General features: G+C 30.6%; 1 protein-coding gene across 1 annotated transcript; it reads left to right on the top strand.

Moving 5' to 3' along the window:
- Positions 1 to 1,373: 1,373 nt before the first annotated feature.
- On the top strand, positions 1,374 to 24,584 carry LOC129909543 (uncharacterized). The gene is made up of 10 exons (XM_055986617.1): positions 1,374 to 1,623; positions 5,359 to 5,504; positions 5,569 to 5,858; positions 5,929 to 6,122; positions 6,196 to 6,708; positions 17,104 to 17,253; positions 23,248 to 23,393; positions 23,458 to 23,747; positions 23,817 to 24,010; positions 24,079 to 24,584. Exons 1-10 carry the CDS (start codon positions 1,533 to 1,535, stop codon positions 24,582 to 24,584), a joined length of 2,520 nt encoding a protein of 839 aa, XP_055842592.1. The 5' UTR covers positions 1,374 to 1,532.

Here is a 24,584-nt window from a genome sequence, read left to right as displayed (position 1 = left end):
TAAATCATAACGGTTTCTATAAGAACTATTTTCCTTCTTTCAAAACTGTTTAAATCTTTGCAATATCTTTTTTACTTCCCGAAATATTTTGAAATGAAGTAAATGAGTTTTTATCAAAAAGGAGATGAAAACGTGATATCTGTTTGATACATTACAATAAGCCTTTTGGCTTACTGACGATATCTCGAACAGTAAACTAGACATCGAAAAGATTTAAAAAGATCTTAAAAGAAGGAAAATATTTCTTATAGAAACCGTTATAATTTATATAAAAAAAAAAAAAATTTCTTCACATAAAGCATAACCTCAAAAGTAGTTTTTTTACATCTTCTAACGGTAATATTTCAAAAACGGGAGCTGATAGGATGTTTCTGACTTCAGATTCGAATTCAGCACACCGAGAAGTATATCTTAGTCACGGCGCCAATAACCTTATAGACCTGTGTTATAGGTGATATAATTGATTTGTTATTTTCTCCCAAACTATGTGAAGTAAAATCTTATTGCCGATCAAATTTTCTCAGTAAATCATACATTTTACTTCGAAAAAACACAAAGCGCCTTTTAATTAGTAAACATTAAGAATTTTTTATTTAATATTAAACACTTTATTATAACTCAATTTACTTTTATTATTCGATCAAACAAACGCACTTTTAAATCACTTTATTTACTACTAACAATTTCCAACACTTTATTTCCCTTTGTACTGTACTCTTTCACTTTCAAAATCAAACTGCATCCGGTCGGTGTCTACGCTGCTCTTTTATACCGGAATTTCGAGATTCAAGAATGTCTTCGAAGGTTCTCGTCTTTGCTTTTCGAAACTTACTTTCCAGGAGCGGGTGCTTCATACTTTCAGTCTAGTGGGATATTATGGGATATTCAGCCTTCAAGGGATATTCAGCAGTCTTAGGGATGTGTTCAGAGGGTAGGTAGTTTCTTTACTACTAAAGGTAAGTTCACATTTCTACCTTTGGTGTAGTAGGTAGTGTGTTCAGACATTTATCTTAAAAGTAGTTCAGTAATTCATCGTTACAATATCAAAACAAAAATGTCCAAAATGTAATATTTAAATATCATCCTGATAATAAAAATATGGTTTTAACATTTTAAATATCATAAAACACATTTTACAGAGCATTTTTTGTTGATATTTAAAAAATGTTAATTTAATATTTAAAAAATGTTAAATTGATATTGCTTTTTTTTTCGGTGTACAAACAATTTTTTCAAATATGTGTTCTTAGTTGTTTTTTTTAAATTTTTTTTTAAGAGATAAAGCATAAAGGCCAACATGAGAGCTTATTCTAACAACAATCAAATGTTTTCCTAATTTCTTTAGATGGATAGAAAAAGTGATGGAATTCCCCAAACACGAATGGCTTTCAATATAAAATTGTTTAGTTAATGTGTTCATAGTTCATCACTTCATCAGTCTCATTTTAAATTCATAGTCCATCATATCATCCGTCTCATTTAAAATTTTAATTCGTGTTCAAATAGTCAGTGTCATTGCAATTTTTTTTAACATGCAAAAAGTGGATACAAGTATAATGTCAAGGATAAAAAGTGCATACATTATTTTGATAATAATTTTTGCAGTTGATAGAACTTATGGAAGTAAGTTTTATTAATAATAGCCAAAATTTAATAAATAAATTATTATTAAATTTTTCTAACATGAAATGAACACGTGAGACGTGACTTAACTATACTCTCTGGGAAGAACCAACACACCACTATCTTTGTTTAATTTATTTTGACTTTCACAAAGGTGCTTCTATTTTTTACAATACTCTCTTTGAAGATCGAAGGTGGCAGTATTCATCGCTTTTTTACTTTAATTAAATGCATTTTTATTTAATGCTCTTCTCCTTTCAAAAGACATAAATGTCCCTTATTTGGATTAAAGTTGTTTTGATTTGTTTACTTTGGAGGACAAAAATTTGTATATTTTTGACTAAAACTAAGGTTAAACCTATTTATTTCGGTTATATTCTATTTTAAGATTTTGATAACAAAGCTGACCTTTCTTTGTTCACTAAACAAGATTTTTTTTCTTTTCTCGTTCAGAATTAAACTGTCCATATGTTTTCTTGAGCATAATATTGTTAATAAAAGGGAAACAAATTGTTTATTTTTCGTTCTCAGTTCAAAAAAAAAAAAAATGAATTTAAATGTTATCTATAGTTACGGTGACCATCCGTCCCGGTTTACCCGGGACTGTCCCGTATTTCTATAGCTTGTCCCGGGTTTTTATTTAAGAAACCCGGGACGTATAAGTGTCCCGTATTTTGCAATCTGTCCCGTTTTTGTCCCGTATTTACACATTCTCTGATTTTTGTATTTAATATTTTAAAAACTTTGTATGGAGAACAAGATCACAATGGTTGGGAAAAAAAAGTTTCCTTAATTTTTCAGATAAAAGCAATAGTCTTAAAAACTTTCGTCAATTACCCAGTTTCAACTTATTTTTGTTAGGTTGTAAAGCTACACCAGAAAAAGTTTTTTTTCTTTTAATAATGGACAATACGAATAAAAAACCATCTTCTTTTAAGAGCTTTCAAGAATTTATTAAAATTTAAGGCTTCACAATTTCAAAATCATATAAAATAAAAGCTAAAAAACATCTGTCCCGATTTTGTTTAAAAAAAATATTTTTTAACAGCAGAACCGTTTTTTGATTTCTGATTATTTTGTAACCGACTAAGGGCCAGTGTGTTTACAGTCGATTATCTTTTAATCAAGGATTATTCCATAGAAAAATCCTTGATTAAAAGATAATCGAGTGTAAACAAACCGGCCCTTAAATGATTTCAACGAAACGTTTTCCTTGATATCAAAACTAGAAAGAATTAAGAAAATTCATTTAAAAAAAATTAATTTTTTTATTGAAAAATCAAAATTTTTTATTTGGCACTAACATTTTTTTTAAGAACATCATAACAACTTCTTTTTTTAAACCTTTATGTACCATGTACAATGCTCATGGGTAAATATATTAAGGGGTAATAACACCTTGTAAACCATGAAATCGAGCGTCATATTCATCAGCGTTTAAAACAAAGAAGAAATATTATTTTCTTTTGGTGTTTGTTTATTTTAATTAAGTATATTAATAGGTAACAGAATAGGCTAATGTTAATTTTTTTAATGATGTGAAATTTTTTAAATGGCGGTGTAGTTCAGGATGATAGTAAAATCTTGTGCTTCCATCGGGCGACCAACTAACTCCTATAGTTTTTAACCGATTGGGCTGAAATTTTGTGTGGAGCTTAAAAAAAAATTTAACGATTTTATGGTCTTTTTTTCAACGAATTTTGTTTTTGGAATGAAATAATTTTTTCAAACTAATGCCATTTCTTTAAAAATTAATAATCCTACGTACTTCACTAGAGAATAGTATTTTTAAGCTCCACACAAAATTTCAGCCCAATCGGTTAAAAACTGTAGGAGTTAGTTGGTCGCCCGATGGGAGCACAGGTTTTTACTATCATTTTGAACTACACCGCCATTTAAAAAATTTCACATCATTAAAAAAATTAACATTAGCCTATTCTGTTACCTATTAATATACTTAATTAAAATAAACAAACACCAAAAGAAAATAATATTTCTTCATTGTTTAATACGGCGATGAAAATGACGCTCGATTTCGTGGTTTACAAGCTGTTATTCTTCTTCTTCCTTTTTCTCGGCGCTGTTATGATCTCGATGTCGAGGGGATCATAACCTTCCCACGTTACTGCTTCACACTAGTGATCCGCCTGTGGGGTTCGCCAGGTTGACCTCAGAAATCGGCGGCAAGCCTCCCGGTTTTGTATTGTTCCGTTTCTGAGGCCAACTGAATGCTGGTGTTTTTGCATTTGCTTGTACCAGGAGTTTTTAGGCCTACCTTTCTTTTTATTTCGTGTTGGAACGTTATATGATATTGATTTTTTGACGGGGTTCTCAGGATCTCTCCTTTGAACATGGCAATACCAACTGAGTCGGTCGTGTTCAATTTTTTGGGAGATGGTATTTTTAACATGAAGGCTTCCTCGGATCTTCGTACTTCTAATTCTATCAAGCTTTGTTACTCCTGCTGTCATGCGAAGCATCTTCATCTCAGCTGCCGTTAACTTACTCTCATACTTTTTGTACATTGTCCAACATTGTGAACCGTATGTGAGTGCTGGACGCACAACTGCGGTGCAGAGCCTTCCTTTCAGCTTAGGGGGCATTTTTCGATCACAGAAGATAGCAGAATTTTCCCGCCACTTCATCCACCCTACGCTTACGCGATGATTGATATCGTCATCACAAGTACCTTCGTTATTTATCATAGACCCCAGATATTTAAACTTTTCACACTTGGGAAGCACTACTCCATTCAAATCAATGTCAGGAATAGGCCTGTGTGGATCAGAAAATGGGCAGCATAGGTATTCTGTCTTTTTCGCGCTTATGCGGTACCCACTACCTTCTAGAACATCCACCCATACATCAAGTGCTCGTTGCAGGGATATCGGGTTTTCACTTATGATGGCTCCATCGTCAGCAAAGAATAACTGATGCACTTTTGGGTCCGTCACTTTGCCTTCGAGCAGGTAATCAAGAACGGTCATAAAGAGCAGAGGACTCAAGACGCTCTCCTGGTGTACACCTACTGTGATTTCGAATTCTTCGGTGACTCCAGCTGCACATCTTACTTTAGTAACTGCTCCATCATACATGTCCATAATTATCCGCACATAGGTTTCCGGAACTCCTCGTTGTCTGAGGGCCACCCATATCAGATCTCGTGGTTGTCGATCGAATGCTTTTTACAAGGTGCTATTACCCCTTAAAAAAAAAAACTTGTAATTTAGTAACCAGCTCCAATGATTTTAATTTTAATTTTTTTGATGAGAAATAATTAAATAGCGTAGGTATTTCATTTGAATGTCAAATTCATGTTTTTATGATTTTAAAAACTATTTCTACCATTTTTGACCATTTCTTATAAAATAAGAATGAAATTATTTGTGTATATGCATTATTTTATAAAAGGCTTAAATACTCCCATCAACCTTAACCATGCTATCCAATCGAGCATTTTGTTTTCTTTAGTTTTGAGTTTTTTACGTTTTTGATTTTTTGATATTTTTTTCTTCTTATAAATGATCTTATAATTATATAAAGTTTAATAATATTAGATTTTAGAACACTAATTTTTTGTCCCGGGTTTAGCTGTCAGAAATATGGTCACCGTATCTATAGTTCACCTAATAGGGGTCGATATGTTGTGTTATTAAATAATTCCCGATGGCAAATGCACATATACTTATCTTTCTTACTTATTTTAATTTCTTTACTGATCTTTTCTTTTTGCAGAAGGTGGTTTATGCCAAACGCCTGGAATTTGTGTCCCATTATCGGCCTGTCGGACAATTACGGACTTAATCAATGGATATAAATCTTTGCCTTATTGGTTAAAAAATGTAGTCGCACAATCCTCCTGTGGGAAATTCAATAATGTGGTGAGTTAAACATAACATGATAAACCTATCTTTTACGTGCAGATTTAATTCAAAACATTTCTAGTATCATGTTTGTTGTGATCCAAAAGATGTTATTGATAGACTATTACCAGTACGAACCAGAGCAGGCACTGTAAGATCGAAACACGATGTCCGAACTGGATTGTCCTTGTTACAAAAGCAATCTAACTACTGTGGAATGAGAGATGCTGATCGAGTTACCAAGCTCTCTGAATTTCCATGGATGGCTTTGCTAATATATTCTAATGGTTTGATTGGCTGTGGAGGAACATTGATTCATGAAAGATATGTTCTCACTGCAGCTCATTGCATCTTGTCTAAAAAAAATAACTTGTAAGACTTTTAAATTATATGTTTTCATGTGTGACTTACTTTTAATTGATAAAAATTTAATTTTAATTAGGGTCAGGGTTCGTTTGGGTGAATATGATACCAAATCCGATAAAGACTGTGAAGGCGGGGGTTATACAATAAGATGTGCTCCACCAACACAAGAAATTGACATAAAGGAGGCTATTTATCATAAAGACTTTAATCCCCCCGCGTACTCCGATGATATTGGATTGCTGCGTCTTGTAAAGAAAGCTGTGATAACAAGTAGGTTTTCCGACTCCACAAAAAAAAAAAAATTAAAATTTTCTAAAACGTTCCTTTTTTTTCTTCTTTAAAGCTAATGTTATACCAATCTGCCTGCCTATAACGTATAGTTCAATGACGTACTCTATAGATAAAATGATAATAGCTGGATGGGGTGTTACAAACAATGGCAGTGAAGCTAGTATTCTACAATATGCTGATGTTCCTGTAATAAGCTTCGATGATTGTCGAAAAATATATACATTATTAAATATCACCCATAAACATATCTGTGCTGGAGGAGGGCAAAACCTTATCAATACTTGCAAAGGTGATTCAGGTGGACCGCTATTTAATTATGGGATATACAATTGGGATGTTTGGCGGTTTATACAGTTTGGTGTGATTTCGGCGGGTACTGGAGTCTGTGGTTCTAATGAACCTGGAATTCATTCCAAAATTGAGGAATATTTGGATTGGATTACTAGCAATTTAACAGAAGATTATGAACATAATGTTGATGAAAGTGTAGAAGAAGATAATGAAAATAATTCTAATGAAAGTGTAGTAGAAGATTATGAACATAATTTTGATGAAAGTTTTGGAAATTTTATTTAAAAAAGTTTTGATAAGATTAAAAAAAAAATACATTTATAAAAATAATTTTTTAATTTTCTCAAATTGAAGTTCCCGCTTTAAAATTAATCCGAATGTGTTCTTATGTTGTTCGATTGTTGAAAACGGATATTTTTGGCTCCAAGATTTTTTAAATTCGGCTACTTTCCCCTAAAATATTTTAGCAACACTGTAGCAAGTTGTAATAAAACGATTTTCTATGTGAACAAAGCTGATATGGTTGATAGGAAAATCTATAAGCGACTGAAATGTGTAAAAGCTTCGATGGAATCAACAGTCAAGTATAGTTTATGGATCTGAGCTAATAGCTCTAATAAGTTCTTTCGAAGAATGAATGTTCAGCAAAACGTTATCATATGTGAAGAAGAAGAAGATATTTTAAACCATTTCGAGGTATTGATGTATTTGATGTCGCAAGTACGAGGAGAAGGCGGGCGTTCAAGAAATATGTCGAAATATAATCAATAATTATTCACTACAACATTAAATATTCCGATAAGAATCGATAACACTGGTTAACAAAATTCTTTTTTTTTGCCACAAGAACCAAGATATATTTTTCTTAATTTGATGTGACGAACTCGAATCTGAAGTCAGTGAAAAAAACATCATTTTGGCTGTTTTCGAGGTTCTCTTTTTTTGTGGGGTAATTCATTATAAGCAAATTTGTAATTATAAGAACAGATACTCATCTTTCAAAAATTGTTTAAGTTTTCTCGATATCTCTTTTATTGCCCGAGATATCTAAAGTTTCATTTAATAAGCCAAAGAAAAACTAAACTTTATCTAAAGCTTAAGTCACTGGTCATAAAATTGCTGAACTTGAAATCGGATGAGCATATGCAAAAACCGTGGAGGAGCAGCCCACCAGATTCTTTAAACAAAACCAGAAGAAACTATTATGGGAACGTGTTCCAGCATTGGTGGGTTGGAGTCCAGAAGAAGCAGCCCACATTTGAATCCAGACCCAGGGAAGTTTGTTCTGAAAACCAGAGATACCTAGAAGGCGATGGGAAACTTCTGACGTCATACTGGTTTGCCTACAAGCTCGCGGATTGATACTTTTGGCTAAGTATGTCTGAAAATATTGAGGCTTTTGCGTGAAAAGTCGCATATGTATGCGTAAAGACACTGAGGGTACCCATTTCACTATATGTGTATTTCACATTTATTAAAATATACAAACGGGTTTTGGTGGATAAAACGTACGAAAGTTTCCGATCTCCTTCTGGGCATCTCTGCTGAAAACCCTACACAGAAAGATGTTGAAGAACAAGAAAAAGAAGTGTCTCCAGCACCAAAAACATGTATGTTAAACTTATAATTTTCGATATATTTCATACTTAAAAAATTTTATGATGTAGCAACAGGGTGAAGAACTAAATAATTGGAAAGCATGGAGAGAGATTTTTTTCTTCAATGTATGGGGGACATTGAAGAAAAAAATCTCACAAAGTCTTTGGAAAAATCGGAAACTACCAAGCAATGACAAGATAAAGACAATTTTTGATGAATTAGGAGACGCAAGGATGGAGTTTGTTAAACTGCAAATTGAAATTGTGAAAAAAGAGTTGATATACAAAAAATCTGAGCACGAAATGTATATGGTTCATCAAAATACGGAACATGATACAAAAATGCAGCATCTTCAAAATGAAGAAAACAGAAAACAGGTGGAATATGAGCTCAGAATTAAAAAAAAAAAACTAAAACGCCATAATTTGTATGATTTCGTTTATGAAAATATGTTTTAGTATTAGTATGCAATATATTCAAAAACATAAAATTTTTGTTTTCCATTTATTTATGTAAGAAATTCAAAGTATCTATTCCAAAATGATGTTTCTTTCTCTTGTTCCACTGCAAGTGATTGAAAAATTTAACTGTTCTTCTGAAATAACTTCAACAGGCTCTATACAATATAACTCCGGATCTTCTGGTGGTTCATCTTTGTTTTTGTTGATAGCCATCTTATGCAATACTGCATCTTGACAATAACATCTTGAACGAGGGGTACTCTACATCGCATTCCGATGGGTATGGTTTGTTTCGCCTCAAATACTTTGTTTTTGAAGTGAAAACTACTTTAGTATCGTAGTGATTTGAAACAAGATGAAACGAATACGCGACACGACTTCAACTTGTTATAACTTTTTTGTTTTATTAGATAGATGAATGAAATTTGTACTGTAGATAGGTAATTTAATAAATTATAATTGTACAAAATTTCAATTAATTTCATATTCAAAATTCGGAGAGAACGGTAAAAAGATGTTCTTTTCCAACACACGTTATATCTTTTGATCTAGTGCACATACAAATTTGATTTAACTTTAATACGCATGCTGATAACATAACATTTTATTTGATATATCACACATAACGTTACGTGCTCTACAAGTTACACAATCTTAAATTGAAAAAAAATTTAAAAATACCTCAAAACACCTGTGGAGATCTGTTGGCGATGACCAGTTACCAGTGTAGGAAGTACCGTAATCTCAGTCTGGAAATTCGACATGGTCGACTTTAAAAAATTCTAACTTCTCTTGTAGACATCTTTGAAATAAGATTTATGCATCATTATACCAAGTGAAACAATAAGCTTTCACATGGTATAAAATTTTGTATAGGTTTTCAAACAAAAAAATTGATTTAATAGCATGAGAACATAAAAATAAATGTTTTTTTTGCTTTTTGGATGAAATTTCATCGAGTTTAAAAAATTCTAGCTCTTTTTGTAGATGTCTCATACACCTGATCGATACATATATTTTGAGCTAAGACAATAAGCTTTCAGATGATATAAAATTTATCTAGGTTGTCATATAAAAAACATGGATTTGAAGGTGATAGAATAAAAATAGGTAGATTTTTTCTATTTTTTTTTTTTTTGCAAGAAAAATGATTTTTTAAGGTTTCACTTCTACCACGTGTGAATTGCACTTATGATTTTTTTTTTATTATTTCGTCAAAGTCGCTTCGCCATTTACTTGTTTCGTATTTTTGTTGTTTTGTTTTTTATTTGTTTCGTTTTCGTTTATTTCGTCCAATATACTTCGTATACTTTGTATACTTCGCTTTATCATATTGTCGTTTTTGGTTTATTTTGTTTTTGTTCACTTCGTATTTATATTATTTTGCCTTTCTATTATTTGGTCATAAGATCACTTGGCCTTTTATTATTTCGTTTTTGTTCACTTCGATTTTAATTATTTCGCCCATCGTTTATTTCGTTCTTTTTTGTTTGTATATGTTAAGAGCCCAAGGGCGTTAAAATTCGCGCGAATTAAATAAACGATGGCGAAATAATTAAAAAATGTATGCACCAGATATTTTGGAATGGATTGCTTACCTTTTGGCCAAATTTCTCTAAAAATTATTATCAACCCATATCACTAAGATATAAAAATTAAACATTAAAGAATTTCTCAAAAATATATTTATTTTATTAAACAAAAAAAGCTTTTCAAGAAAAGAAAATTGATTTCTTCATCTCACTTGACAAAAATTCATAATAAGATATTTTTTTATAACATAAACATTTTGCTCCATAAAACCATTATATTTTTTTTTTCTAAACTAAAACTTAATTCAATAAAAAAAAAAAAAAAAAGGATTCTCAAATGTATCATAAATGAAAAAAAAAATTAATAAAACTTTAAATTTGAAGCTATTGCTTTCAGTAAGCTGATTTCAGAATAATCGTCTTGTTTTTCAAGAATATTTCTTATTCTACTGTCTTTATCGACAAACTTTCTTTTTTTTTTTTGGGAACTGAATCTCCTCTTAAAAGTTTTTCAATTGTAACCTCTACATTTTTCATTTCTTTTCTTATTTCAAACATTATTTTGAACACCCCAATATTTGATGCACCTATGACAGCATTAATGTGACTGCGAAACGATTCCGCGTAATTCTGTGTCACTGGCAGGTTAAACTCAATTTGATTGTTAATAATCCAAAATAATGGCCGGAAGGTGGGTTGTTTTCCCTCTCTGCCTTGGATATAATAATCTCTAAACCAATCAATAATTGGCTGGGCTTCTTGTGGCATTTCTTGCTTTAGTTTATCAAAAGCTGAAGGAATGCGGTTTGGCGACAAAAAGGACAGTGCGCCCTATCTGCCGAATTTTCAACGAAATTTCAATCCCGACTTTTGTATATGTCGGTATATACTTTGAAACAGATGAAAACTGCACCCTTTTGGGATACACTCCACAAAAGTGCAAGCTATTTATTGCAGCCTTTTCAAAATCAATGATGCATATTATCTTTGGATTTAATTGAATCCCATTTTTTGAGGCATAATTATTTCAACTCTGAAACATCAGATCATATAGTTTTGTGCTTTTGCCGGTCATCAATGCATACGCCATTGCAGCATCCACGCTGCAATGTATAGTATACAGCTGATAAAATAAAGTAGGTACAATTTTAAAAGTACCATCCATCATCCATAGAGGGCTCTTTTCTAAAAGTTTGATGTTGTCTAAGCTTGTCATTAATATTATTCTATTTTTTCCAACGAAAAGCTCTTCATCTAAATATTTCACATCATTGGGGCATCGTAAAATTAATTTTGGTCGGCTCAGCCAGCGCAGAGCGGTTGGAAAGCTTTCTTTCTTTCTCTTTTAATTTGCTGTTGAAGAGATGATTTACTTGGACGACATACACCTACTTCACAGCTGCAGCTTGCAACAGCGCTGCTTCCATGTGCACTTCTCTTAGCACTCTGTTTAATTTTTGCCAAAACATCGGCTATCGGCTTTCGTAAAGCGTTTGGCTCATGATTATGTTCACCATTTAATGCATAGAGGAAGGAATATTCCTTCCTCTATGATTTAATGCAACCTTAAAATGATTTTCATTTGGTATTCAATTTAACTTTGCATTTACCTATAGTTTTTGTATTTCCTTGATATAAATTTCCACCGTGCGAAAATGAAGGAAATGCTGAACAGTTTTGTTGGTTTTATTTTTATAATTCACTTTTATTTTAGTAGATTAAGTTTTTATATTTTTTAGTTATAAGTAGTTTTCTTTTTGTAATTTTAAGTTTTAATTAGTTTAAGAAAAAAAGCGAAAATGGTAAATGGAGAACTGGTTGACTCGAATGAAGAAAAAATAATGAAGTTTGAATGACATCTTTGAGTGAAGTTGGTGGTGGTTGAATGATTGAATGATGCAATTTGAACGAATGGAACTTGAAACTGGTTGAATTGAATTGAAAAACGCAACGTGCAAACACAATGTCCTTAAGACGATTACATTTTGCATATTCTTTTTCGCTACTTTTTTTACGTAGTTGAGCGAAGTTAAAACGTAGTTCAACAGTTTTTATTTTTTTTAATTCACATGACCAGTTATATATATTTTGACTTTTAACTGTTATAAAATCGAACGATAAAACTTAATTTGTCTCGACCTCTTATTGATTTGAAAACACTGCACAAAGAGTTTTTATCCATTTTATTTCATTTTAATTTTTTTTTACGAAATAGAAAGAAATAGAATAATCTTAACACCGACACGAGTGGTTTGGTCATCGATCTCAATTAGACTGACGAAATAACCTTGAATCAAATTAAACAAAAGGCGAAACAACCGTTATCGAGATAAACTAAAACCAAAGAACTCAGTGCCCTTGTAACGGAAATGCAATACAACTTAAAAACAAAACAAACAAATGCGAAGTTATAGTGGGGCGAAGTGATCGGAAAACTAAGTATTTACTCATTTTGATACAATGAAATAACATTTAAACGATAGAAAATGTTATAAGGAAGACAAAATATCCCAAAATCAAAAATTCTGTCTTCGATTACATTAAAGTCGATTTTTTTATATCACAACCTATAATAAATTTTATATCATCTAAAAGCTTATTATTTCAGCTTTAATATGATGCTTTAATCATATCTGTGCGATGCCTACAATAAAAGTAAGAATTTTTTAAAGCCAACCATGTCAAAATTTCAAAACTGAGATTACGGTACTTCCTACACTGGTGACTGGTCATCAGTTAAAAACGACAAAAAAAACTTGGGGCCAAAAAAACTTGTTTTTCCCGTTATTCAAACAAAATAATTGCACATGCATGCGGATGTAAATACCTATAATGTCGTATACGTTTGAGATTTTTTGAAAGCTCAAAAAAAAAATTGCTAAAAATAAAAAAAACTCCTAAAAAAGTAGGCGTTTTTCAAAAATACATGTTTCAAAACGCAGAGTTTGAGAAAAAAATCCGTATCAGTCCCCTTAATTTTTTTTTCTTTATCTTTTGAACAATATTTTTCAAATTGTCAAAAAAAATTTCCGCTAACTATAATCACCACTTTTTCAAAGATCTTCCACGTGTTTTAGTTTAAAAAAAAACCGTTCATAACTTGGTTTTGAAATTTTTTCTATCGATTAAAAAATTTAACTCTTTACAACCAACTTTTACGTTTAGAAAATAGCCACTTTTTTGCAATTTGGTTTTACCCCTTTTTTTACCCTTTTTATTGATTGAATTTTTAAAAATCCTTCATTTGTATTCATCTTTAGGATATTACCTTTCAAACAAGCTATAGAAGATTTTTGTATCTCTAATAGTTTATATTTATTGGTTGCCATGGTTCATCGATTTATAAGACGTTATCACGTCAACAAAAAAATTATTTTAATTTTATTTTTTAGGTAATGCAATCAAAGATGAGTTGTGAAAAAATATATACATACTTATATTTTTCTTTTTTATTTGAATGAAATGATGTCTTTTCAATAATTGGCACAAAACTAATAGAGCGGGCGGCCACTGCAGAAACGTTCAACTCATCGAGCTAAAGAAAATTTCAAATGGGAAGTGAAAGAGGGCTATTAGTAGTTACGAAAACCACAGGTCTTCCCGTTCGCATCCTGGCACGATTGGCGTGGTAAAGTGCATCGTGCATCTCATAGAGTTAAAAGACAATATTGGTGTCAAATTAAAGGTGCTATTGTCAGCTATCAAAATTCAGAGGTCTTCCGGGCGAAAGTCTGGCAGTTTTGTCATGCAGCCCGTTTTAAGGTTAGAAGCGATAAAAGTGAGTTTTTTCATAAAGTCTTATTTTTTGGTATTTTGGTGGATGAGTTAAGGAGTTTTTTCACTATAAAATAAAAATAAGAGTTATTAGCATTTAAATATAAAACGATGTTTTGGAAAAAGCTTGATAGTTTATTAACAATGACCCAAAGTATATGCAAAACTACGAATAATTCACGAAAAAGTCTCAAATAATACGCTGCGCCCCTTACAACTTACCGAATTAAAAGGCGACTTTAATTTCAAATTAAAGCTAATAATGTCTTTTTTTGAAAACCAGAGGTCTTCCAAGCCAAAAATTGGAAGTTAGGTCACGCAGCTTGTTTTAAGGTTAGGAGCGTTTTTCACTTAAAACGTTCAAGCAGGCTGGGGGGTGAAATGACAAGATGTGGCTTGGAAGACCTCTGGTTTTCAAAAAAAGACATTATTCGCTTTAATTTGAAATTAAATTCGCCTTTTAATTCGGTAAGTTGTAAGGGGCGCAGCGTATTATTTGAGACTTTTTCGTGAATTATTCGTAGTTTTGCATATACTTTGGGTCATTGTTAATAAACTATCAAGCTTTTTCCAAAACATCGTTTTATATTTAAATGCTAATAACTCTTATTTTTATTTAATAGTGAAAAAACTCCTTAACTCATCCACCAAAATACCAAAAAATAAGACTTTATGAAAAAACTCACTTTTATCGCTTCTAACCTTAAAACGGGCTGCATGACAAAACTGCCAGACTTTCGCCCGGAAGACCTCTGAATTTTGATAGCTGACAATAGCACCTTTAATTTGACACCAATATTGTCTTTTAACTCTATGAGATGCACGATGCACTTTACCACGCCAATCGTGCCAGGATGCGAACGGGAAGACCTGTGGTTTTCGTAACTACTAATAGCCCTCTTTCACTTCCCATTTGAAATTTTCTTTAGCTCGATGAGTTGAGCGTTTCTGCAGTGGCCGCCCGGACTATAAACAAATGTCGGAAAAGAAAAGGAAGACATATTTTCATTAAAAAAAAAGAAAAATAAACTAATGTATTTTTATTAGTTAAATAGTGGAGTAACTAAAGCTCAAAAATTGGCAATATTAGGGAACCCGGCCGAACAGCTTAAATTTTGATGATCTTTTTTTTCAAACGTCGGTAATTAAAAATACTTTAAAGTCTATAGATTAAAAAATGCCGGTGTTGCCGTTTTGATTTTTTAAATTTAATTGAAGATTTTTGTGAACAAAAACAAGTTTTGTTCAAAAATGTTTCTTAAATTTCATAAATTAATTGATGCCAAAAGATTGTCTAGGAAATTCAAGGAAAAAAATATATGGGAGTGAGGGACAATATTCCATAGTTCAAGCGATAGATGCAATTTTCTTATTAATTGACTTCAAACACAAAAAAAAATATTTGAACACAACGGCAACACCTACAATATTCAAATATACATTTTTTAAAAGCTAGAATGAACGGCTTTCGAAAGAATGGTAATTGAACTCAGATAAATTTAATAAAAGTTTTGAAAAAAAATGTAACTTATTTTTTTTTTTAAGTTCAACATCTAAACATAAAATTATTTTTTATTCATTTAATAACCCTTACTGTTGAAAGTTAAATAGCAAAAATTTAAAGTTCCTATTTACCACAGTCTTTGAGAAAATTAATTATTTCAATGTAAAATTCAATTTTAATAACAAAAAACCATTGAAATTGAAGTAATTTTTCATTTTTTTTTTCAAAAGTGTGATATATTTTAAATTTTTTTGCTTCGAAATTCAACTGATAATATTTATGGCCAAAAATGTTTTTTAAATAAATTCATATTTTATTAGAAAAAGTTTGGAAAAAAGTCATTTTAAATTTTTCTAATAACATTTTTTTTTTTTTAATTCTGAGTTTGAGGACCATTTTTTCAAAAAGTCTTGATTAAATTTAGTGGATTTAAATTTAAGAGATAAGAATGAGCTTCTGGCTTTTTAAAAATGTATTTTAAAATATTGTAGGTGTTGCCGTTGTTTTCAAAATATTTTTTTTTTTTTTTTAGGTCAGAATGTTAGAAAATTACATTTATAGCTTAAACGATGGAAGATTGTCCCTTACTGCCTTTTATATATTTTCCTTAAATTACCTAGAGAATCTTTTGCTATCATTTGTTTTATGAAATTTAAGCAAAAAAATGGTTTTGTTAAAAAAAAAATTAATTTTAATTTTAAAAAACAATTCGGCAACACCGGCAATTTTTTATCTATAGACTTTAAAGTATTTTTAATTACCTACGTTTGAAAAAAAAAATCGTCAAAATCAGAGCTGTTCGGCCGGGTTCCCTAATAATTTGCTTTAGTTACTCTACTAAAAATAATAATTTAATTTTTTATTTTAATCTGTCAGAAAGCTGATTTAAAAGACTATAGCGTTTCATTGGGAAAAAATATAATTGATTATTTTTTTGATTCTAATCAGTTTTGCAGATTTAAATTTTTTGAGAGATTTACCCCTTCGCATGCACCAACACTATAACAGTTTCATTAAGTTATAGCTATCAGTAAAATCCATCAGTAAAAATTTTGTTTAGCTATTTTGAATACTTTAAACTTTTATTTTGAGCAAAATATTGATGAAATAAGTTAACTATTTTTTTTTTTTCAAAAAGAATCAATGCATTTGGTGTAAATTCACAAATCCATTTTAAAAATTTTACTGTTCAGTCATATGAAATTTCACAAGTAAAATTTATAAAATGAATTTGTGACTAAAATATAACAAAAAAATGCATTGATTCTTTTTCAAAAAAATGTCTTTTTAGTTTATTTTATCAATATTTTGCATTAAATTAGAATCTTAAAGTATTCAAAATAGCAAAACAAAATTTTTACTGATGGATTTTACTGATTTAATTCAATTAAAAAAAATTGTTTTCTCTTAAGTCTTAGCTTTAAATAGCTGTTTCTATTTCACCGACAAGAAAAAACACCAACATAGTGACAAAACAAAAAAATAAATTTTATTAATTGCGTTCTAGGTATTCGCTATGAAAAAAATTAATCATTATCTAGAAATAAGCTTAAGACATTCATAATAATTTGATCACCCATTGTGTAATGTATAATGAATGACTTGGTTTTTCCAATTAGTTTAGACTTTAGATGGTACCTACATATAAGAAGAGAAGCAGTAAGTGATAAGGCTGGACTCAATATAGTCAAAACACCGATGGTTTGAATTCGAATCTAAAAAGAAAGTTCGGGTTGTTGAAGACTTTTTGATAGAATTTTTTTGTAGATCATTAGTCTCGTTTTGAACCGCAATCATAGAAGTTCGAGTTCTCTCAATCTGTCAGTATCAGTGTAAGGATTATTTCCTTAACATGCAAAAGTTTACTGCAATGTCAAATATAAAAAATATGTATACAACGTTGATATTAATATTGACGGTAATTTTTGCAGTTGATAGAACATATGGAGGTAAATTAACCAAAATTGATAAAAACGGTTCGTTTGTAAAAAAATGTTTAGTGACTTTTACAAATTATATTGGTTTTATTTATTAATGTGTTTGTGTATATGTACATACTTGAAAATGAATGAAATAGACTTTTAAAAAGACAATATCTGCGAAATTCGATGAAATAGAATTGAGTTTATTCAAATGTCCCAGGTGAAAGGTGTTTTTCGAGAGACTTGAAAAATTTCATTTTATTCCTTAAAATTTACCTCGGAGCAAAGAAAGCATATTGTACATGTTTCAACAAGTCCAAAAACAGTAGATTTAGAAAGTCCATATTTTATCCAATCAATATAATATCATCAAATATTCAAAGGATAAAAATAGACTATTTTGTAATAGCATGAATAATGTCGTTTTTTTCTCTTTTTTACTTGCGATATAGGTACTATAGGTACGGTGACCATCCGTCCCGGTTTACCCGGGACTGCCCCGTATTTCTACAGCTTGTCCAGGGTTTTTATTTTAGAAACCCGGGACGTTTAAGTGTCCCGTATTTTGTAATTTGTCCCGGGATTGTCCAGTATTTGCACAATCTTCGATTTTTTTAAATTCAAAATTAAAAACAAAATTATATGGAAAACAAGAACAAGAAAACAGTGGTTGGAAATTGAAAGGTTTTCTAATTTTTCGGATCAAAGCTTTAAGCTTAGTAGGTACACTGCTGAATCAAAACGAAAATTTTTCCAAGTGAAAAAACTTGGTTAAGCTGCGTAGTAAAGTGCAACGAAAAGCAAAATTTTCTTTGCGCTGGTTTTATATGAAAATTTTCGTATCGCCTCTAGACTAGGCTTTAGTTTTTAAAATTTTTCTTCAATTATTTAGTTCCAGTCTGTATTTTTCGGGTTGAAAAGCTATACCAGGAATAGTTTTTTCGAATAATGGAGAACATACATATGGAAGAGTAAAGCTACATAAATTTCATTAAAAATTTTTTTTTTTTTTGAAAATTATTATTTTTAAAACGATTCAACAAATTTTTTATCCGTCCCGGGTTTCGCTTCTAAAAATATGGTCACCGTAACTATAGGGCAAGTTTAGGATTCGTAAAAAAAATCGAACTCGAGATAACAATTTTACATGACATTACGATGATGGAGAATGCCAAAAACGTGGGTCCGGCAATTCTGTCTGTCTGTCTGTCTGTCTGTCTGTCTGTCTGTCTGTCTGTCTGTCTGTCTGTCTGTCTGTCTGTCTGTCTGTCTGTCTGTCTCTATCTGGAGCTACAGCCTAAACGAGTGAAGTGATTTTCTTCAAACTTGGTAGTTAGCAGTTTTTGGTGATTCCCTAGAGGGGAAATTGAAATTTTTTTTTTATGACCAAAACTAACGGTACCTGCCATATAACGGAAATAGAAAAGTTAATTTTTTTCAAAAACGGCTCTAACGATTTTGATTAAAATTTTTGTGTGTAGTATTACACATAAGACCCAACTTTTGAAATAAAAAAATATTTTTTGTACCGTTATTAACGGTACCTGTCATAGAACGGTTTTTTTCGTTTCTGAATATCTCGTACAACATTAACCCGATTTAAATGAAAATTTTTATACAAAAGTGTGTAAGTAAAGACAATTTTAAAATTTTAGAAAATTTTCAAAAAACGCATTTTTGGTTTTTTAAAAAATATTTCAAAATTTTTTTTTGAAAAATCAATTTTTTGAAAACGGATCAATGAAAAATTTTGAAATTTAGTTTTTATGTGTAAATTAATTATGTCTTCAAAATGGCATACCAACTTTTTTTTTGAAAAATGTTAAAAATTTTTATATATAAAAAATTATTTTTTTAAAAAACGGCTCCTACAATTTTCGAAAATTTTTTTCTAAAAATACCTTTTTATACAAGAAATAAAATGGCATATTTGTTTTTCTTTTTAAGATAATTTAAAACGGAGTTTAATTAATTATAAAAACAGATTTAATTTTTTTATAGTACTTATGAAATTTCTTCAAAATATCAAATTTTAAATTTCTTGAATAAAAAGCTTTAACATTATAGTTACTTTAAGCATAAGAGCAAGTACGTGCGACCCCAGTCGTGCAATTTATTTTAATAGTTTTGCTTAATTTTTTACAATATTTTAATGTTTAAAATTTTCAAAAGGAAATATATCGACAAGAAATTTAATTTCCTACAAAAAATTACTTAATAAAAATTTTTCAATTCATTTTTTCAAAAACACAAAAAGTAACTAAAGGAGTTGAAAATTTTGATCGTTATAAAATTAACGGGTTGGGGTCAAAATTCTGCCGGGGTCAAAATTCTTTTGTCAAAATTCTGCTTTCAAAATTCTGCTTTTCAAAATTCTGTTTTTCAAAATTCTGTTTTTCAAAATTCTGCTTTTCATAATTCTGCTTTTCAAAATTCTGCAAAAAATTAAAAAAGGGTTTGGAAAATGTTAAAAAGCGCGCGCTTTTAAACATTTTCCCTTTTTTAATTTTTTGCAGAATTCTGTAAAATCATATTTTTGAAAAATTATCTGCTTATTTGATTACTTACCTACATAATTAGTCATTTTTTAAATGCGAATTAATTTTTGTTTTATAAATGAATAAATTTGAAAATATTAAGAAAAGGTTTTTAATATTAAACATTTCCGAAAATAACTAAAAATTTATTAATTTATCAAATAAAGATGAATATTCAAAAATTTGAATAAGAAAAGGAATATACAACATCGGTTCCAATTAGTATACATATTTTATTTGAAAGAAAGTCAGTATATGCATTTCAAAAAATATTTGCGACACTTAAATAAAAAATTTTAGGAAAGTACCAATGTTGAATTACATTAATGAGGTGTATTTTTCTTTAGCCAGCGCATATGCTATAAAAAAAAAAAACAGAATTAGCAGAATTTTTTTGTTCAAATATAATGCTGGCAGAATTTTGAAAAGAGAATTTTAAAAAGCAGAATTTTGAAAACTGCACATTCAAAATTTAAAACAATGAGGATTCGAAAGATTTTGATTTTTTCTTTCAGTATGAAAGAAATCGTTTTTTTTTTAATGTTTTGATACATTGCACTTAAACATCTAAAGTTACTCAGAAAAATTATTTGATTGTTTCTTGCTTATAAATTCAGCTTTAAGATGTCGGTTCTTCTGTTCAGATTGGTCGTTTATTACTCAAGTAATAGCTTGAATACTAAGCATGCTGAGAAAAACAACGACAGCAAAAAATTTTGAAAAATCATATTTCGAAAACCTATCCATCGTAATTTTTTACTTGCGATATATCAACTTATGCATTCGTACAAAAAAAAAACTTGAGATAACATTTTTCTATGACATTACGATGATAGAGAATGCCAAAAAAATGGGTCCCGGAAGTCCGTCTGTCTGTCAGTCTGTCTGTCTGTATAAAGAACTAAAGCCTAAACGGGTGGACCGATTGACTCCACACTTGCTATGTAGCAGTTTTTGGAGACTCTCCAGAGGGGTTTTTGGAATTGATTTTTTTGGACCAAAAATAACGGTACCTGTCATACAAAAATTTCGGAAAAGTTTAATTTCACGAAAACGGCTCCAACGATTTTGTTAAAAAAATTCAAATGTTAGTTTTTAAACAAGGTCTATCTTTTGAAGAAAAAAAATTTTTTTTGAAAATCATTATTAACGGTACCTGCCATAGGACCGCTTTTTTCAAATCGGATTTTCTGCAAAACTGCATTTATGTACTTTAAATATAACAACACGTTTTACAAACTTTAGCGAAATTTCCACGCCCCCTGCCACGCCCGCTCCTGAGTGTGCATATTTATATCTAGAAAACGGCTTGCACAATTTGAATAAAATTGAAGAACTTTGATTATCTAGGCGAGTTCAAAAATACAAAATAGTGTCGACCCTATTCGCCCCCTGCCACGCCTACTTTTGTATACATTATTCAATCCAGGAACTTGTTTGTATGGGAATTCGGGAAAAAATAAAAAAACAAGTGTTTTGCTAAGATTTCTTGATTTTCAGGCTCTAAATTTGATTGCATATTTAGTTTTGACTTCATTAACTGCAAAACAACACGCAATCGGGCTGTTGGGTTGGAAAAACAAGCATCAAAAAGCTCCCTAGCGGAACACATTATGTAAAAAATACTCGTAAACAAACACTTGTTGCAAGAGAAAGAGCAGGCTTCTGCAAAAAAAAACTTACTTTTTTTAAAAGGTATAATTGTTTACTTTCTTTAAATAAAAACACTTTTTTCCCATCGGACCCCTCCAAAAATATATAGCTTTGGACTCTCAAAAAAAATATAAATTTACATGCAAAAAAAATAATGCAGTTAGAATAATTATATTTTCTCTCCTGAATATGAATCTAGCAAAAAAAATATCATATGTTCTTTTTTTCTTCTTTTGACCGTTAACTAAAAATCTTACTCTCATTATTTTTTTTTTTATTGATCTTCTGAGCATCTCTGACGACAGAAGATTGAACTTTATCATAAATTAACTGTTCATTCATTCACTCAGACTAATTACCTTGAATTTGGCATACTTGCTCCACATTTTTGGCAATTTTTTTTTTTTTTTTGATTTTTTTCCACTTGTCGCCGCACTGTGTGTCGGTTCTTCTGTTCAGATTGGTCGTTTATTACTCAAGTAATAGCCCGAATACTAAGCATGCTGAGAAAAACAACGACAACAAAAAATTTTGAAAAATCATATTTCGAAAACCTATCCATCGTAATTTTTTACTTGCGATATATCAACTTATGCATTCGTACAAAAAAAAAAAGTTGAGATAACATTTTTCTATGGCATTACGATGATAGAGAATGCCAAAAAAATGGGTCCCGGAAGTCCGTCTGTCTGTCAGTCTGTCTGTCTGTATAAAGAACTAAAGCCTAAACGGGTGGACCGATTGACTCCACACTTGCTATGTAGCAGTTTTTGGAGACTCTCCAGAGGGGTTTTTGGAATTGATTTTTTTGGACCAAAAATAACGGTACCTGTCATACAAAAATTTCGGAAAAGTTTAATTTCACGAAAACGGCTCCAACGATTTTGTTAAAAAAATTCAAATGTTAGTTTTTAAACAAGGTCTATCTTTTGAAGAAAAAAAATTTTTTTTGAAAATCATTATTAACGGTACCTGCCATAGGACCGCTTTTTTCAAATCGGATTTTCTGCAAAACTGCATTTATGTACTTTAAATATAAGCCAAAAATAAAATTTTGAAAAAAATAATTTTTGGATTTTTAAAAAAATTTTGAAATTTTTTTTTTTTGAAAAATCAAATTTTCGAAAACGGGACATTGAACTTTTTTGAAATTTTGTTTTTAGATGTTGATTAGTGATTTCTACAAAATGGCATACCAATTTTATTTTAAAACTTTTTTTTTCAAAACATTATTTATAAAAAATTAGTTTTTTAAAAAACGGCTCTAACGATTTTGAAATTTTTTTTTTCTAAAAATGCACCTTAGTATATCAAATAAAACTGCGTACTTGTTTTGTGGGGCGATTTGATTTCAGATATTGTTTTATTTTTTTGAAAAATGAATTTTATTTTTTTTATTTGTTTTTTTTTTTTGTTTTTATGTACCTACCTACATTTCCAAAGTTTCTATATAAAAAGTCTTGAAAACTTAAGCAACTTGAACTCTAAGACCAAGTTCGTGCGACCTAGTCGTGCATTTTATTTTTAAGTGTTATCCGAGTCCGTGAGATCAAAGAACGTAAGAACAAATAGTAGAATTGAGTGTCAATTTTGGCTGTAAACCAGTGTAATTATCTTAAGATTTTATATTCCCGATGGCCTACCTCCATTGTTGGTATTATTTTTTTAAGGGATATTAATATTTAGAATTCTTTTACAAATATGTAGTATTTATGTAAGTAGGTATATGGGATAGCACTTCGAATTCTAACGCGAAATTTTTTTTCATTTAAAATTGACTTATGTACAAATTTTTACTTTTACTTTCTTTACTTATCTTTTCTTTTCGCAGACGGTGCTTTATGCCAAACGCCTGGAATTTGTGTCCCATTATCGGCCTGTCGGACAATTACGGACTTAATCAATGGATATAAATCTTTGCCTTATTGGTTAAAAAATGTAGTCGCACAATCCTCCTGTGGGAAATTCAATAATGTGGTGAGTTAAACATAACATGATAAACCTATCTTTTACGTGCAGATTTAATTCAAAACATTTCTAGTATCATGTTTGTTGTGATCCAAAAGATGTTATTGATAGACTATTACCAGTACGAACCAGAGCAGGCACTGTAAGATCGAAACACGATGTCCGAACTGGATTGTCCTTGTTACAAAAGCAATCTAACTACTGTGGAATGAGAGATGCTGATCGAGTTACCAAGCTCTCTGAATTTCCATGGATGGCTTTGCTAATATATTCTAATGGTTTGATTGGCTGTGGAGGAACATTGATTCATGAAAGATATGTTCTCACTGCAGCTCATTGCATCTTGTCTAAAAAAAATAAACTGTAAGGCTTTTAAATTATATGTTTCATGTGCGACTTACTTTTAATTGATAAAAATTTAATTTTAATTAGGGTCAGGGTTCGTTTGGGTGAATATGATACCAAATCCGATAAAGACTGTGAAGGCGAGGGTGATGAAATGAGATGTGCTCCACCAACACAAGAAATTGACATAAAGGAGGCTATTTATCATAAAGACTTTAATCCCACCGCGTACTCCAATGATATTGGATTGCTGCGACTTGCAAGGAAAGCTGTGATAGCAAGTAGATTTTCCGACTTCACAAAAAAAAATTAAAATTTTCTAAAAGGTTCCTTTTTTTTCTCTTTAAAGCTAATGTTATACCAATCTGCCTGCCTATAACGTATAGTTCAAGGGCGTACTCTTATGATAAAATGATAATAGCTGGATGGGGTGTTACAGACAATGGCAGTGAAGCTAGTATTCTACAATATGCTTATGTTCCTGTAATAAGCTTCGATGATTGTCGAAAAATATATACATTATTAAATATCACCCATAAACATATCTGTGCTGGAGGAGGACAATTCGTTTTCAATAGTTGTAGAGTTGATTCAGGTGGACCGCTATTTAATTATGGGCCAAACAAATGGGGTGATTGGCGGTTTATACAGTTTGGTGTGATTTCGGCGGGTGCTGCAGTCTGTGGTTCTAATGAACCTGGAATTTACACCAACGTTAAGGAATATTTGGATTGGATTACTAGCAATTTAACAGAAGATTATGAACATAATGTTGATGAAGCTTATGAAGAAGGTTATGAAAATAATTCTGATAAAAGTGTAGAAGAAGATGATGAAAAAGGAGGTGAAATATAA

This window comes from Episyrphus balteatus, chromosome 2 (genome assembly GCF_945859705.1).
Source record: "Episyrphus balteatus chromosome 2, idEpiBalt1.1, whole genome shotgun sequence".
NCBI lineage: Eukaryota > Metazoa > Arthropoda > Insecta > Diptera > Syrphidae > Episyrphus > Episyrphus balteatus.
Note: the sequence above shows the minus strand (reverse complement) of the source record. Positions and strands in the feature narration are given on the sequence as shown.